Source organism: Triturus cristatus, chromosome 11 (assembly GCF_964204655.1).
Source record: "Triturus cristatus chromosome 11, aTriCri1.1, whole genome shotgun sequence".
Lineage (NCBI taxonomy): Eukaryota > Metazoa > Chordata > Amphibia > Caudata > Salamandridae > Triturus > Triturus cristatus.
The window spans coordinates 204,762,280-204,777,889 of record NC_140594.1 but is presented as its reverse complement, the minus strand read 5'-3'; the positions used below and the strand labels follow the sequence as shown (position 1 = coordinate 204,777,889).

The window sequence follows — 15,610 nt, the reverse complement described above, 5'->3', positions numbered from 1 at the left end:
GAGACTGCATGGGAAACATGTTGTTAGGGTGTTGTACAAATTTAGTTGGCTAAACAGAGCTCACTCTAGTAGCTAAGCATGGATCTGCAGTTGGCAAATGGGTCTATAATTAGACAGACTACCCAGGCGGTGATCAAGGCAGCTAGGCCAAAACATGTCTGTTAATCATGCTGTGCACAAAATATACAGGCATGAATGCTAGGCCCTGAGGAAGTGCTGCTTATTTTCTTGGATTGGGTGTATTTTTGCTGGCCTGTTTCTCCACTACAACAAGTGCGACACCGTTGCTGGGCCATAGGTGGAACGGAAGCACAAGTTTAGATCATATATGTACATATCTATCTATCTATCTATCTATCTATCTATCTATCTATCTATCTATCTATCTATCTATCGGTCTGTCTATTTATCTATCTATCCATCCATCCATCCATCCATCCATCCATCCACCTACCTCCTGCCAACCTAACCACCTACGTAATAGATATGTATATCAGACTTTACAATGCAGCGTAAAGGCTACATTGCAAGTCCTGCATGGTATTACAACCAAGTGTAAACGTCAGCGGGTTCTTAAATACCCACAGGGTGAAGGAATAGCGGGTGAAGACCAACGCTGTAACATCTGATACTCAATCACGAATGGTCTGCAAACCTTGCATCAAGAAATAATATCAATTGAGGGCCAGAGGGAGCCCAATCTAGGCCAGTGAGGATGCGGAGGGACCCACAAGCATGGATGTCACAAGGGTATGGGGCACCTGGGGCTCTACTGCTGGGCCCGTTGATTTTCAGAACACTGCACTCCTACAGCAAAAATGTATTTATGGAATAAAAAGCTAGCCTCATCTATTCATTCACAATGATGAGGATACATTTCTTTTCTTCCAAGACTGATGTGCTCTTTGTAAAAATGCCAGAGTGAGGGTTCTCCATAAAGTTTTTGTTCCAGGCCCCACAAAAGCTTCGGAAGGCTCCCCCCTCCCCCAAACAGACATACTAAATGCTCACATATATATGTCTCAATATGTGCCACTGTTAATCAGTCATATCCACAAATCCTTCTTTGAGTGATCTATTAACACTGTGGTGCCCTGCATACAATATTCAAATCTATGAGACAACCGTTGTTTTTGCACACCAACAAATAAATGTAGATTTCAACTCTTGAAAATTCAGACAAATCTGATTGTTCCTATAGTATTTTTACTTCACTAAAACTATGATCTTATCCTTTTTTTGAAAATCAGTGTCTTGGGTCCAGTGCTTAATTTGAGCCAGTGGTTTACGGTGCTCTGCAACAGCACTTAATCAACACCACAGTTTATAGCACCAGTTAAGGACACACTCATTTTAGTAGGCAGGAGGAGATTAAGTGATTTGCCCAGAATCACAGGATGATGAGCCTCTGCCCAGCCTCAAAACTGGTTCCCCACTGCCGAAATCGGCAGCTCTTGCCATAACGCCACATCCTCTCCCCACTTGCAGGGGGTTACATCTTTAGTAGTTGGTCTGTTTTAGGCGGCAGTAACAGGAGACCGGAGCATGGTGCAAGCTTCCTCCTGACGGGAGCCCAGACACTTACATTTTTACCACTGCTTGGGTCAAAAAAGAATAGCGCATTTATGTTTCAGTCCGACAGGATGAGCCTCCTTCTCTGTGCTGGTTTATTTTGTTATTTTGTCTGACAGGAAGATATGAAATAAGCTATTTAGTCATTTTCATGGATTTACATCCCACAAGGTCATTGTAGAGTGTGGTGTGTTGTACCTCTTTCACGATGTGTTGAAGTTTTACTCCTTTTTCTTTTTCAATGACATAATGTCTGCAATCATTTGATTGCTCAGACTCTAAACAAGGTGGTAGATTTGACTAATTACTCATCCTGAGGAACAATCGGTGAAAGCCCAAACCAATTTTAATCAGTATATTCTTTTGAGAGATTGGTGTTCTGTAGCCTCATTGAATAGTGCCTGTAGATCATTTCAAAACCAAGCAAAAGATTTGCAGCGAAAGGCAATGTTATTTCTGTGTGAAGCTGTAAAGACAATCGTTATGTCCAGAAAACTATGTTCAGAAGCAACATCGGAGTATTCCACAGTCACTTTATGCTTTGTGAACAGAATAGCGCAGAAGCATCGTATTGTGAAAGTAAGACGATGGTCAGCAGGGGGGTGGTATCGCAGTAGTTCTTGGATATAAAAGTCTACTAGATTTATTATCTAGTTGCTTGTAGGAAGCAACCTATTTCGATGAGGTCTGTAAAAAGAATTATGGAAAATAGGTTTTTGAAATGACCATAACTCTGACCCCAAAAGGTGAGTATGTTAAAGAAAGTTTATAAAGTGCACTGCTATAGCTGAGGCTGTAGGCATGGGCGTGGTTCTAGGCAAGGCCTTTGCTGTAGGCCTGTCTCTTGGTTCTGGTCTAAGCAAGACTCGTCTGGAGATTTGAACTAGGATTAGAAATGGAGAGATATTTAGCTTGTGTCTGAATTTCTAAGTCTGCATCTTTCCATAGTTCATATAAAGAAACTTCCAAAGACTGTACACAAGTGAGCCCAGACAAATACCTTCTGTGGTGGAGAGAACCTAATAGCTATGGTAAGGATGTGCTGTTTGCAATATCTCAGGGGTGCTGTGCTTCCACTTGCAAAAACATTTACATTGGATCATAACCTCTACTGGTACCCAGTGACATGCCATCCTAACCTAGGTAAGGTAGTTCCAAATATTTGAACCATTTGCTGCTAAGCCATACTTTACTGAATCTTGTAGAAAATCATCCAAACTCGTCAAGTATTCCACTTGCTGAAGGTTGATTAAACAAAGCGACGAATCAAAAAGTATTTTAGTGTAAGTACGTATGATAGACCTTTAAATGTCTGTTTGTGATATTTAGTATGGATTTATGTTTTGACAACCAACCAGAGCGCACTCTGATACTTTGCCCTTTTCTAAAATGGTGAATACGGTGCTGTATATTTTGAGGGAAATTGGTTTAAATAGCGTTAGTTGTGCTTGTACCTGCTACTTATACATTTCATTATTGGGAGCTGAAAAAGTCTTGAACCATACTAAGACTTGCACTGCAGAACGTATTGACAAAGATCATGTGTGTTCTTTGGAGCTATAATACAGGTTGTGTTAGTAGAGGAACGTTAGGTGATATTGTATTTGTCTCCCTGTAACCTGCTTTTTACTATTTGTGTAATAACCATGATTTGTAGAGTATATCCCTTGGATGTTTGTAGGATGACATCAGCTTTCACTCTGTAGTGCACGAATAGACTATTTTCATGAGGTTCGCTTATTGCCGTAGATTGTAGGGATAAGATGCCTTGCAGAAATCACTACCTCTCTGCCAGGAAAATAGTTTATCATTGAGCAAAGTCATGCAAGTTGGTCATGACCAGTTAATAGTCATCGGCTCACAAACATACATTAACCAGGTGTTAGAGTGGAGAACGTTTACATTTTCAAAGAGCGTCACTGTGGTGTAAGTGGAGCTCTAAGCAATAGGTCACCGTCTGCTGAGAAGTTTGCAAATCTGTGATCACGGATTTCTTGCCTAGATGGGAAGGACAATGCAGAGGAACAAAGTTAGGATCTTTAGGGATCTAGAGTCCCTATGAGGGTCAGGGCGTGACGATTCCCATCTTGGCTCATTCTCTGCTCTTAACTAGTTACTGATGGGACATTCTGTGTCGCAGAACCCTCGCTAAATTTCTTTGGTTGACAATGTTTGAGCGTGTGTGCTATGGTGAATAACTTGCTAGAGTAGAAAGGAGGGAGGGCAAAGCTGTGTCTTCTTGCTTACAATTTAATTACTATACCGCTGAGGGAAGAGGATCACTTTCTACTGCGTTTAAAGGAGAAAGCAAACACTGGTCTCATAGCTCTGATTACTTTGGCCTCCCTTTCTGCAAATTAACAGGAAGAGAAACCATGCATTAATGTTTGCTCTTTATGTTCATTATTTATATTAATTTAGAGTTCTGAAAAAAATGAAACCACAACAGTTTATATAATGTTAGGGGATAATACTTTTAGCATTCTTTTGCTTTGTTTGTAAAGTCAAGATATGTACTGTGGAGTTGTTATTCTTATTTACATTTCATTGTCAATTTACAAAAAGACACATTAAGATAGTGAAAGTATTTGGTATCACAAAAGGCATGAATGATTATCCCCAGTTTAATAGCTAGAAGATTTATTCTATTACATCTAGTGTTACCACATAATATCAGTCAGCTCCCGGAAGGGGATTTTATTTGATTTAAGCATTTAGAAAGAAAATGGATTTCTCTACTGTCATACACCTTCTAGTTTCCTCTCCTTATCGATAAACAACAACTAGAGGATGTGTTTCTGCTTTTGACATGTTATCGATAGCCAAGGACCAACTCTGTTTCAACCTGGGGGAAACACAGATCATCCACTTTAGCCCTTAACCTCGGCTGGTCCTCCTTCCACCCCCCAAAAAAACAATTTTCTTCCTTCCTGATGTGGTTTACCTAAAGCTAAAGAAAATCATCTGTGGTTGTCTCTAGACAAATACTCCTCCCATATCGAGGATAGACGCACCAGTGTGAAGGAAATCCTCGACCTGGAACAGGACCTTGAATTTTATGTGTAAGGCTTGGTGTACAGACTCGTATGGTTCCCACTTCAGCATTCTTGTTACTGCCCTAGCGATGCAGGATGGGTCCCTTTGCATGGAAGTTCATTGGTGCTTTCTAGTATTTTCATTGCAATATTTCTGTTTTGTGGAGTTCAGCCAAAGATCAAGAAGACAGTTCTTTCTGTGCTCTTTCTGTGTCATGGCTACAGAGATAGAAGTAATCACTTTCTGAGATCTGGACAGGAGCAATCAACATCCAATGAATGGAGGGGTGGCCTACCAAGATGGCTGGCAGAACGTGCTACTAGAGAAATCTGTGTCCCCGCTAAATCCTTCACCATCCTGCCGCAACATACTAGAAATAGTCCTGCCATTCTGCGGTCCCCCTTCCTCACTTCTTCGGAAAGAATGTGTAGAGCGTCATCTGATTTCAAGCAGTGCCGAAGGAGTTTGCAACGTGGCTTGGTCCCAGCAATGCTGCACTTTCGGAAGCTGTAAGGGAGCTGCTGGAGGGGACTGACAATCTCCTCAAGAGATCCGGACCGGGGGCTTGTGAGAGTGCAGTTTTTGGGGCCCCCTTTGACACCTGTGAGCATTGGGCTGCCTGTTCCGACAGCGTTGGCCAATCCTGTGGCCAAAGTGACGCTTACGGAGTGAGGGGCTTCCGGAGGGACCTGACGCCTGCATAGATCATGCCCGGGGGCCCGCCAGTGTTCAGCGGCTGAGCCCTTGTAAACTATTGGATGCCAGGTGCTGAACGGTGTCTCAGCGGGCGGGCCGGCCGGCAGCATGGTTTGCGCTGGTCTGCCTGTAGCACTGGACTGATCCCCCTCATTGATGGGCCATCGGGTGTTGGAGGACTTAGCCCAGTAGAGTGGGGACTCCTGAAATACTTCGGGCCGGGGTCCAAGCTGACAATGACTGGATTACAAGCCCTGAGGTAATGGGGCGGGTTATCGAGGTGTGTAAGGAGGAGCTGCCTTCCTGGTCCTAAGGGTGCCCAGCGACCGGGAGGACGACGCAGGCAGTCAAAACCCTGCATCCAACGCTGAGGAGATCCTGTTCTTCTTGGGGCCTGCAGGGGAAAATTCAACGGGGCCCCATAGCAGCCTGGGCAAGGCATGGAATACCATGTCTGGACTGGACATGTTAGATATGCAGGCCTCGTGAGTCGATCCATCCACGGTGACAAGTGTGGGGTGCCCTGGTGGCGAGTGTTCCTGGACCAACCTCGCTGTTTGAGCTCTATGTGGGGATGTTGGGCACCTACCTACCAGGGCCCTGCTGGACACTTGGACCTCTCTTTCCTTTTGGTGGGGCAGGAGGAGGAGGTGGAGTCTGGAAAGAACTTTTGGCCACTGGCTTGCCCTCCACAAATTGCATATGCCCTTTCAACATTAAGGTTTGACCGTGGCCTGCTGCTCCACTGGGGGTCACTGTCCTGTTGGGTAGCTCTTTCTTGGCCCTCACTACGACTCCTGTGTACCTGCGACCCCTCGGGTTTGCTGCATCTTGCCTTCTGTGTTTGGCCTTTGCCTACATGCTGGTTTGATCCTATTTGTTGAGGGGGTTGTGATTTGCTTAGGCATCTGGGATTTACTGTACCCCCTCTCTCTGATACCTACCTCTGACTGGCAGGGTGGATGATCAGAGTCCTTGGGACCTGATCTGGGTTGGGTGCTTGACGCTTTCTTGTTGCAAGTCCACAGCTGCAGAATAGGGAGGGACAGGCCTCAGAGACAACAGCAGGGAATACAACTACCCAATATACTACCCCTCGTAAGGCCTCCCATAGAATCCCTTGGCAGGACTGCCTGGAGGCACCGGATCGGTCTCCACAGCAGCAGGAAGAGCTCTCGCAGGTTGTTCTCTTGGAGGCAATTCAGGGTGGCCCTCGAGTGGCAAATTATGGGAGTGTCCATAGAAGTGAACTTGCTGATAGGGGACAGCTGCAGAGTTGTTGGACAAGGTGAAGAAAAACATTATTTCCCCGTAGACGAAGGTGCAACAGCTCAAACACCAGGTCAACTGATTGACGAAGGTATCCAGTACCCTAGAGGGTAGAGTAGAGGATGCTGAGGGCTGCTCTTGGAGGAACAATATGCACCTACTGGGATCCCGGAGAGGGCGGAGGGTAAGTCTGCTGAGCGGTTTCTGAAACATTGAGTGTGGCACACTCTGTGACCAAGAAACTTGTCGCACTTTTTTGTTGTTGGGAGGGCACATAGGGCACTGGTGCCGGTTCCTCCCCCAGGTGCCCGCACTCCCCGAGGGGCCGCATTGCTAGAATACTGAATTACAGCAATAGAGATTAGATTTTGAAAAATGCCAGGGAGGTGCCTGTTCCTCAATTTGAGAACCGAAACATTACAATCTACCCTGACTATGTGCAGAGGGTGCAGGATCTCAGTAAACCATTCCTAGCGGTTAAGAGGTTGCGAGTTGTGGACCACAAATATATGCTTCTCTGCCCAGCTCAACTCTGTCATTGCAGCGGGAAAGTCTCATTCTTTGAATGCCCTGAGGATGTTTGGTCCTGGTTGGACATGTCAAATGGACCCTCGATTAGACCTTTGAGTGAGACAGAGCCCTTCCATAAGTGGGCGGTGTGGGCGAAGGAGTTGAGGGAGCCTTTGTCAACACCTATAGGCCCAATATTGAGGACGAGTTCTTTTATCTGAAAGTGCGGATTTCCTCCTGCCTGCTTTGGACTCGCGAGTGCTAGGGGACTTTAACTGTGTGATGGATGGAGTCCTCAATTGTTACCCCCCCACATTCTAAAACTAAGCCATGGATGACCACTTCACTACGGGAGGTTACGACTCAATTAGCTTCCCAACCTGTCTTGAGGGAATGTGCCTGTTATTACCTGACTCACGACACTTACAGTAGGCTTTCTCGCATGTTACTCTCTGTCCCCTTTGCGCCATAGTCTTCTGGGTGGCGCATTTGTCCTGGTATTTATCTGATCATGCTCCTGTCTGCTGCACACTTGAGTGGGGTGGTGATGCTCGGTCGCCGTTAACATGGAGATTCCCTCCAGAGGTGTTGCAGGACCATGTGGGCGGAGAGACATTGGCAGGTGCCCTGACCGACTTTTTAAGGTTAATTGGTCCTTTACACATAGTCGGTCTACTGAGACAAAGAAGACTGTGATGTGGGGGCTGTAATTTGGTCTCTCCTGCAGGGTACAGTAATCTTTGCAGGCTCTGCTCACCCGAAAGGAAGGCAAGCTTGCACATATTCAGCAGCTTACCCCGGATGATCTGGAGGGGCAGCAAGGACAAGTACTGGGTCAGCGGCAGGTTGCAACTGTGCGAGATAGACTGGAGAAATACACTGAAATCTTATCGTCAGCTCCTTCATAGGGGGACGCACTAGTTCAAGAGTTGGCTCGCTTCCCCATTCTTCACCTTCGATCTTCTTAGGGGTGGGAAGTTAACACGGCAAAGGGGCATAGTGGATGTCGCAAGGTCCCACTAGGAAAAGGTGTACCATAATCTGCAGCCCCCTGGCTCTAAGCATGCTTCTGCTTTCTTGGCCACCATACTTCCATGCCTTGAGGAGGCTGTTTCCCAGGATCTGGATGCAGCTCTCACCTTAGAAATTTTTTTGATAGCTTTTGCCAACCTGCCGAAGTGTGGGCCCCAGACAGTGATGATTTCCCTTTGAATTTGATCAGGCATTTGTCCCCATGGTTTCACAATAATTGCTTTGGGTATACTTGGTGGCAAAGAAGTCTGGGATGCTCCCCCCGTTGGTGCGTGAAGGCTGCATCTATAAGATCTTAAAACCTAGATCCGATGCATCGAATCAACCCACCTATACCCCATTTACAATGGTCAACATGGACACGAAGGTGCTTTGTAAAGCACTGGCCCTCCGGTTGCGCCCGGTGATCTCACAGTTAATTCATGATGACCAATGCGGTTTCATATCCGGGCGAAGCACCACAATGAACTTACAGCAGCTAATGCATGTACTCCACTAGGTGAAGTGTAGTGATCAGTAATTGGCAATAGTCTCCAGTGATATTGCCAAAGCATTCGACTTGCATGATCTTATGAGTGTCCTGGAATAGATTGGGTGTAGGTTGTATGTTGGTCACACGGCTAGGGTACGAGTCGGTAGGTTATGCTTAGATCTGTGGAAGGTGGGTAGGGGCACTCTTCAGGGGTGCCCGTTATAGCCCCGCCTGTTTGAAATAGCTTTGGAGTCTCTGGCCATTCAAATCAGACAGGTCATGGCTGGATGGGTGATCAGAGTGGGGGCGGTCAATCTCCCAGTGTCCCTATATGCAGACCAATCCCTTTTCTTTCGGTCGACCCCTCGCAGGCCCCGTCCTATTACATTACTTAGATTCCTTTAGGTAGGGAGCTATCAGACCTTAGGAGTCATCACAGGAAGTCGTAGGTTTTTCCATTGGGAGCATCAGTTGGTTGCAAACTGAACACGTTGCCGAAACTGCCCCTATATTGGGAGATGGAGCGGTTCCATTACCTAAGGTTTATAGTGGCACACATCCCCCAGAAACGCATGCAGTATAATATCGGGAGGGTCACTGAGGGCCTGCAGTCCTCCGTCCAGTTCTGGAACTGCCTCCCACTCTCCCTCATGGGCCAGGTGGTAGTTTCCAAGAAGGTGTTTCTCCCGTGTTGTGTGTATTCTATTCAACATTTGTTAGATACTCTTCCACACGTGGTGTTTTGGAGATTACTCTCCCTCATTACCATGTTGATCTTGGCTGGGGGTAGGAGCAGAGCGGCTAGGGATTTTATGTTCCAGCATTTGAGGGAGAGGGGGTTTAGCGGTCCTCATTCTGGAACAAAATTTCTTGGCATCTCAAATTCAGGACGCTGCTCGCTGGCTTGCGGAGGAGGGTAACTGGAGAGATCACTGTTGCAGGGCGATGAGGTAAGGACCTCTCTCCTGCAGCTCCTGATGGAGGGGATTCAGGAAGCGGCGCCAGTGCCATATCTCATTCGACTCATGGCCTCTTTGTGGGATCGGACGGTCAAGGGAGTATTGGGGAAGGTTCCATTTACCAGGGACTTCGTCTTTTTGGATTTACCAGCATTCAGGATGCTAGCGGAGTCAGTAGGCACGTCTGCCTGTCAGGAGGGTGGTTGCGAGATGCTGGGAGATCTATATTCCAACGAGTAGTTTATTATGTCCAAAGACACACAGGAATGCTTCCAGGTAGGGCCTGGGCAATTTTTACACCATGTCAGTATAGCAGCCGTTCTTAGGCATATATGGCCCACTTTCCCCGCGCTCACTTTCCAAGGACTGTTAGAGTTGTGTGGGTGCCGTCACTCAGTCTCCCAGCTGTACAGAGCCATGGGGGATTGTGAACAGGTCCCAGCTGTACAGAGCCATGGTGGGGGATTGTGAACAGGTCCCGTTACCTGCTTGGGTGCCTGGGAAGGTGTTCTGATGATGCAACTTGAGGATGCGCAGTGGACAAGAGTATGTGTTCTGGTACAGTCCATATTGTGGAACACCAGATTTAAACTTATACATTTAAATTTTTTATACCACACGTATGTGACTCCAATGCTTTTGCATGAAATGGGCCTTAGTAGGTCAAGTCGGTGTTCGAGATGCCTGGCCCCTGTGCCTTTTTTTTTACATTTGATAGGGATTTGTCCGGCGCTAGATGCATTCTGGTTAACCATAGTGGAACGTGTGAATGCCATGTTGCGGACACCAGTCACGACAGAACCTATTGTTTGCATGTTGGGTAATGTTTGTTGGTGGAAGGGCCGCAAAATGGATTTTAAGTTTGTGTATTTACTGCTACTCCTGGCAAAATGGCAGGTAGTGATTACTTGGGATGGGTTTGATGGGTCTTAGTGTGGAAAGATGGATAGCGAAGGTTGCTGAGTGGACAATGGTTGAAGATATGCTTGAAAAAATGTATACTTGAAGACAAGAAAGAAGAGGACTTGGCGGTGTGGATGGATCTTCTGATCTAGTTGTACACCCAGGGGACACTCAATTGCACTCCTAGACTGAGGAGGGAGACTCTACTGATACAGATAATGGCTGAATCATGCCCTGATTACGAAGAAGTCTGCCCTGCGTGTAATTCTCCTGCGATACTGTTTGATACGAGTTGTATGGTCTGTACCTCTCAGTGACATAGTCGAGGATGGCTATTGTTTGATTAACAGTTGCCGTTAATTTTTTACAAAACCAATAAAAAGTGAGGTGAGGATGACGGGATCTGCTGCAGAATGCTCAGGGAAGGGAAATCGGACCAACCACACAGAGTCCAAGACACCTCCCTATTCAATGAAGAGTAATTTACCTGGGTGGTCAAGGACCTAAGCTTCTAACCAAAAGACAAGGATAAAGTTCCACCCAGGGCTGCCATCCATTTCTGCATCAAGTAACACAATCTAAAGCCAAACACCACCTACGCAGAGAAACAACCAACAGCTGAGCAATGACAGTAAATGCAGCAATTTACTGTCATTGCAATTGCAAGGCAATCGGTGAGGTATTTGCTGGAGCAGAAAAAAAGTGGTTGCTCCAATGGCTATGAGCAGCAGGCCACCATCTTCCATGCCTTTCTTAACATATTCTTGACCCGAAACGTGTCGTTTACCTGTATCCTCACCATAACGTTGACTGAAACCTTTAGTCTGAGTGTGAACTTGAACTTAGCCCTTTTTCTACCCTTTATCTTGACCCTATTTTTCCCACTTTTTATTTCTAATTTCAATCAAATGTATTTCGCTGAATTGTATTTCAATGAAATGGGTTTTTAGGGAAATCCTTTCATTGGAATGAGATTTCTTGGAAATGTACTGGTATGTGATTACAGGATGCTGAGAATACCCTCTGTAGGACAAGCTGTCCTGCCAGTGTGATATGATGGGAAAGGCTGAAGGGATCGCCCCCGAAGGGTCACTTGATACAGGGATGCGCGCGTCATCCTTCGCCAGAAAGGAATGAAGTAATCATCCTCTCGTGAGCAATTAAGTATTGTGAGGAAGTTGTATGGGCCACTGTCCCTCGGCACCAGGGGCTTGAAAGCCCCATTCATTGTCATCACTTTGAGAAGGTCTTGACACATTGGGAAGAAGTGCCGCCTTGATGCTGCCACTGCCGAGGGGTGGACGGGGGTCTCGGTGGGCGGGGAATGGACCTCGAGTTCTGTGTACATTTCATGATGTGCCCCCAGCCCCGCGGTTTCCCAGTCAGGGACGTGTCTTCGCTGGTGATGAGCTTCAGTGTAGTGTCCTGTGCCCGGGCACGTGGGCTGAGGCCAGCGGGGAACAACACTGCCTTACTGTTTAGTTAAACGTACCAAGCTTCTATGTAAAAAAAAAAGTGACGCCCTTTTGCAGAAATGTTGGTTTTTATTTCGAATTCCGATGCTTCAGCTTTCAGCTGTAGGTTCACGCTACCTTCCGTGCCGCGAGAAGCGCCGTGGGGGAAGCAAGGGGCCGCCTCAGCTGCTTCCCATGTGAATGCCCCTTTCATCGGGAGGCGCTGGACAAGCGCTTTGTGCGAGCCAAGAGACGAGGAAGGGCGGACAGGGCTGGGCTCGCAGCCCTCCTCCTGCAGCCTCTTCCATCCCTGCTCCCGCCAGAGGCCACCAGAGCAGGATGGGCGCGGACTCTCGGGTATGGAGTCGGGATTTCTAATCCGGATGCCTGTGACTTTAGAGTTGGGTCCGACTCCAGCACTGCAGAGACAATATTTTCAGCACATTATGAGCATCATCTCGAACCCATATGGATGTAGAAGATCAGTTCAGCAGAAGTTCATTGTATTTGCCTCTAGGCGCTTCCATTGCTAAACTAGCATCTTTAACGACAGCTGTAGCTCTCTGCAGCGGATGCCTTAGTTGTGGCCTCAGCGAGGTATGTACCTTGATGTAACGCGGCATCAGAACTGGAGAAAAACGCAGAATGTTGTCGTTTCTACACCTGAATGCACAATGTGCACCCTTGTTGCCACGGTAGAAAGGAAGCTCTAGTATTGGATGTAAAATAGGCACAATGCATGTTTGGGCATTTTCGAAACACTCAAGGAAGACACAACGCGTAGAATGAAATGGAGAGGCCCCTTCCACCCAAAACACCAGTTGATAATATATTGACTCCTGCAATGGGCCCTCACGCAAGATCATTCATAAAGTCTGCTATATGTGTTCTATTTGTTGTTAATGCGTCAAAAATGCTAGATCCATTAACAAAGGGGGTCTGACAAAACCACTGTATTGCATCTGGACCGAGACCGCCCATCTGAGTGTTCTTTCTCTTGGCAGAAGACGTGTGAGCGCTCAGAGCCCCATTGCTTCTATGTGTCTGTGTCACAACAGAAGCCACAATGCCGGCCTCATTGACTCACTCTGCCGCTGACATGAGCAAGGGATGATCTCACACAACTTGAACCGCACGCCAGATTGTTTTTCAGCTTTTTGAAATGAGAGCATTATTGATGGCTTTTACGAAGACTGGACCGAGCTTCACAGATGCAGCAGCATCTTAAGCCCATGGAATTTAGTGCTAGATAATGGGATGAGAAGGATGCTGTTTGGGCTTTGGATAACATCTCAGGAAAGGCTGAATCCGTACAGTTCATGCACATGGAGATGTATTGGATCGGTGGTACCCTCTGTCGCCTGTTCGGATGCTTGCTGCTTCGTGGCTGAAGTTGGATGTCCTGCATGGTCACGTTGAGGTCCAGTTATAAGGCGCTGCACTGATCAAAGCTTCATGGACAGAGTGGAAGCTGGTAACCATGCACATCATTAAAGATTGCTCCCAGGACGCCCTGGTGAAGATGCTGCCATGCTTCCTAGGAAGTGACATCATCACACAGAATCAAAGATACCACCTGTAAGTAGTGCCACTGACCTGACATTCGCACTCAAGCCCTTTGAAAAGGGAATGAACTACGACTTAGGGTTTAAGTAAATAATAACGCCAGTGTCGTCCATTTTGATATTCATAAAAATTGTTGCATGCAGACTTTTACTATAGCTATAGGGCAGAATAACTTCCCACTTTGAAGGTCAGCTGTTTTTATAATTCAGTTGCTGTAGTTATTTATAAACGTATTTCAGATGATTTCTTTAAATGATGTGATTTTGTTTTGTTAAACATATATCTGTTTTCTGGTACCTTTCAGTGTGTGCCCTGCTAAATGCTGTTTAACTTTATAAACATTAAGATGGATGTATGTATGTCCCATTTATGTAAGTTTTTTCAGATGTTTTGCACTTTAATGGAATATTAAAGACTGCTGACAGACAGCCCATTGTAAAACTTTCAGCTGATCAGTTAGATATTGTGTATGTTGTGCAACAATATATACAGTAGCTCTTAATGTTCAAACTTTTAAACATTTACTCTACTTTACCCCTATTGCCAATGTGCAAAATAGATCATTATTGCTTTTTGGCCTCACTGGTACAAGGTTCTTTCAGAATGAGGTATGCAGAAGGTTCCAAGACTCCCAGGGATTTTGATTGGTTTCTGTGAAGATATTTTCATTCTAAACTCTTTTTTAGGTCTCACCTGACCCAGCGCATGCGCTGGTCTGGCGAGATGTTTTGAGAGGGCTCCAAAAAGTGCTACCAGGCCAGCCTAGAGCTACAGTGCATGTGCGCGGGCGTGCGCGGGCGTGCGCGCCGTACTTGACCGCGATTACTTTCACTTTCGCGGCCGCTTTGATGTTTGATCACGATCACTTTCGCGGCGGCACGGCCGCTTGACATGGCCAATAGGTCTCGCTTTTGGGACCTTATAAGTATTTAGTTATGCAACTGTTGCATGGCTAAACACTTATTAAGGTCCCAAAGGCGAGACTTATTGGCTATGCCAACGCTTGTTTTATTTTACAGAGGAGCCGTGCCTATTTTTATCACCTCCTTTTCCCCTCCATGTGAAATTTAAGTGGGCTTTCTTTTTCACCTATTTTCCAGGTGTGTGAGCGCTCAGAGCCCCATTGCTGTTTTCCAGGCTGCTTAGCCAGTCATGTCCTTTTACCTGAAAGATGGTGATCATGTGTTTTTGTAGGTTAGATGATAGGTGTTCCAAAAACACAAACTGACTTATTGTCTCAACACTGTGAATGCCCAAGACAGCGAAACCTTTCAGAACCCACGGCTCTGGGATGGCAATTTGTATTGGCATTTGAAGAAATTGAATGTACAATTAAGTGTCTTAACAGGGAGAGAAGAGATATCTGTAAAATACCCCTGAAACAGGGCTAATCCTATATATTCACTATCAATCATAGCCAGTGCCTCATTTTCCTCTTTATCTAATGTTCGTGTTTACCTTAAAAAAAGAAGTCCCAGTTGCTGCTGTACCCCAATAATAAGCAATGACGGTCAAAATCAATGTATGGAGAAAGCTAACCATTCACAGCCGAAGATTATTATGTGGTAGATGCCGCCCGATTACTTTTGCTTTTACAAATACTTGTAATTAAAAAAAACTACACTTAAGTGATGACTGTTATGGAAACGTATGTGCATCCTTGACATGAAATACTAATTTAGAATGTGAAGATCTTTCCGGTTGTTTATCCGTGTTCTAAGCAGATCTGTGATTTTGTGGGCTTAAGGTATAGTGTTTGTTTGCATTAGTTTTGATTTGAATTTTTTTTCTGCCCATTTTTGTTGACAAGGCTTATGTGTATGTCTTTCAGCCTAAGTGAGAGCTTTTTCATGGTGAAAGGAGCAGCATTATTTTTACAGCAAGGGAACAACACACAAGGACATCGGAGTCTTCTTCATCTTCATAAACATGCAGGTCAGTAATTGCTCCTTCTTGAGAAAGTCCACAAAATCATGTTGCTCTTTTTTAATATGAGACAAATTGTTGCCACCATTCCACCATTGCACCTTCCTAACCTGGATCCCACTTTGGAACCACAGTACACAATAGCACTGCAGCCGTAGATGAGGCATCTACTAGTCTTTAAAGACCCTCTCTTTGAGTTGGCAGCCTGTGTCACA

The 15,610-nt window shown here is 45.8% G+C and overlaps 1 protein-coding gene across 2 annotated transcripts in view; it reads left to right on the top strand.

Moving 5' to 3' along the window:
- SSH1 (slingshot protein phosphatase 1) overlaps positions 1-15,610 on the top strand; it is a 441,967-nt gene that overhangs the window by 194,213 nt on the left and 232,144 nt on the right. Inside the window, exons 1-2 of one of the 2 annotated variants that reach the window (XM_085636458.1) lie at positions 13,252-13,481; positions 15,301-15,404. In XM_085636458.1, the coding sequence (XP_085492584.1) occupies positions 13,384-13,481; positions 15,301-15,404 (202 nt within the window). In that variant the 5' untranslated portion in view covers positions 13,252-13,383. Of the gene's footprint in view, positions 1-13,251; positions 13,482-15,300; positions 15,405-15,610 lie in introns of those variants that run through there. The other variant, XM_085636457.1, reaches the window with a different exon arrangement.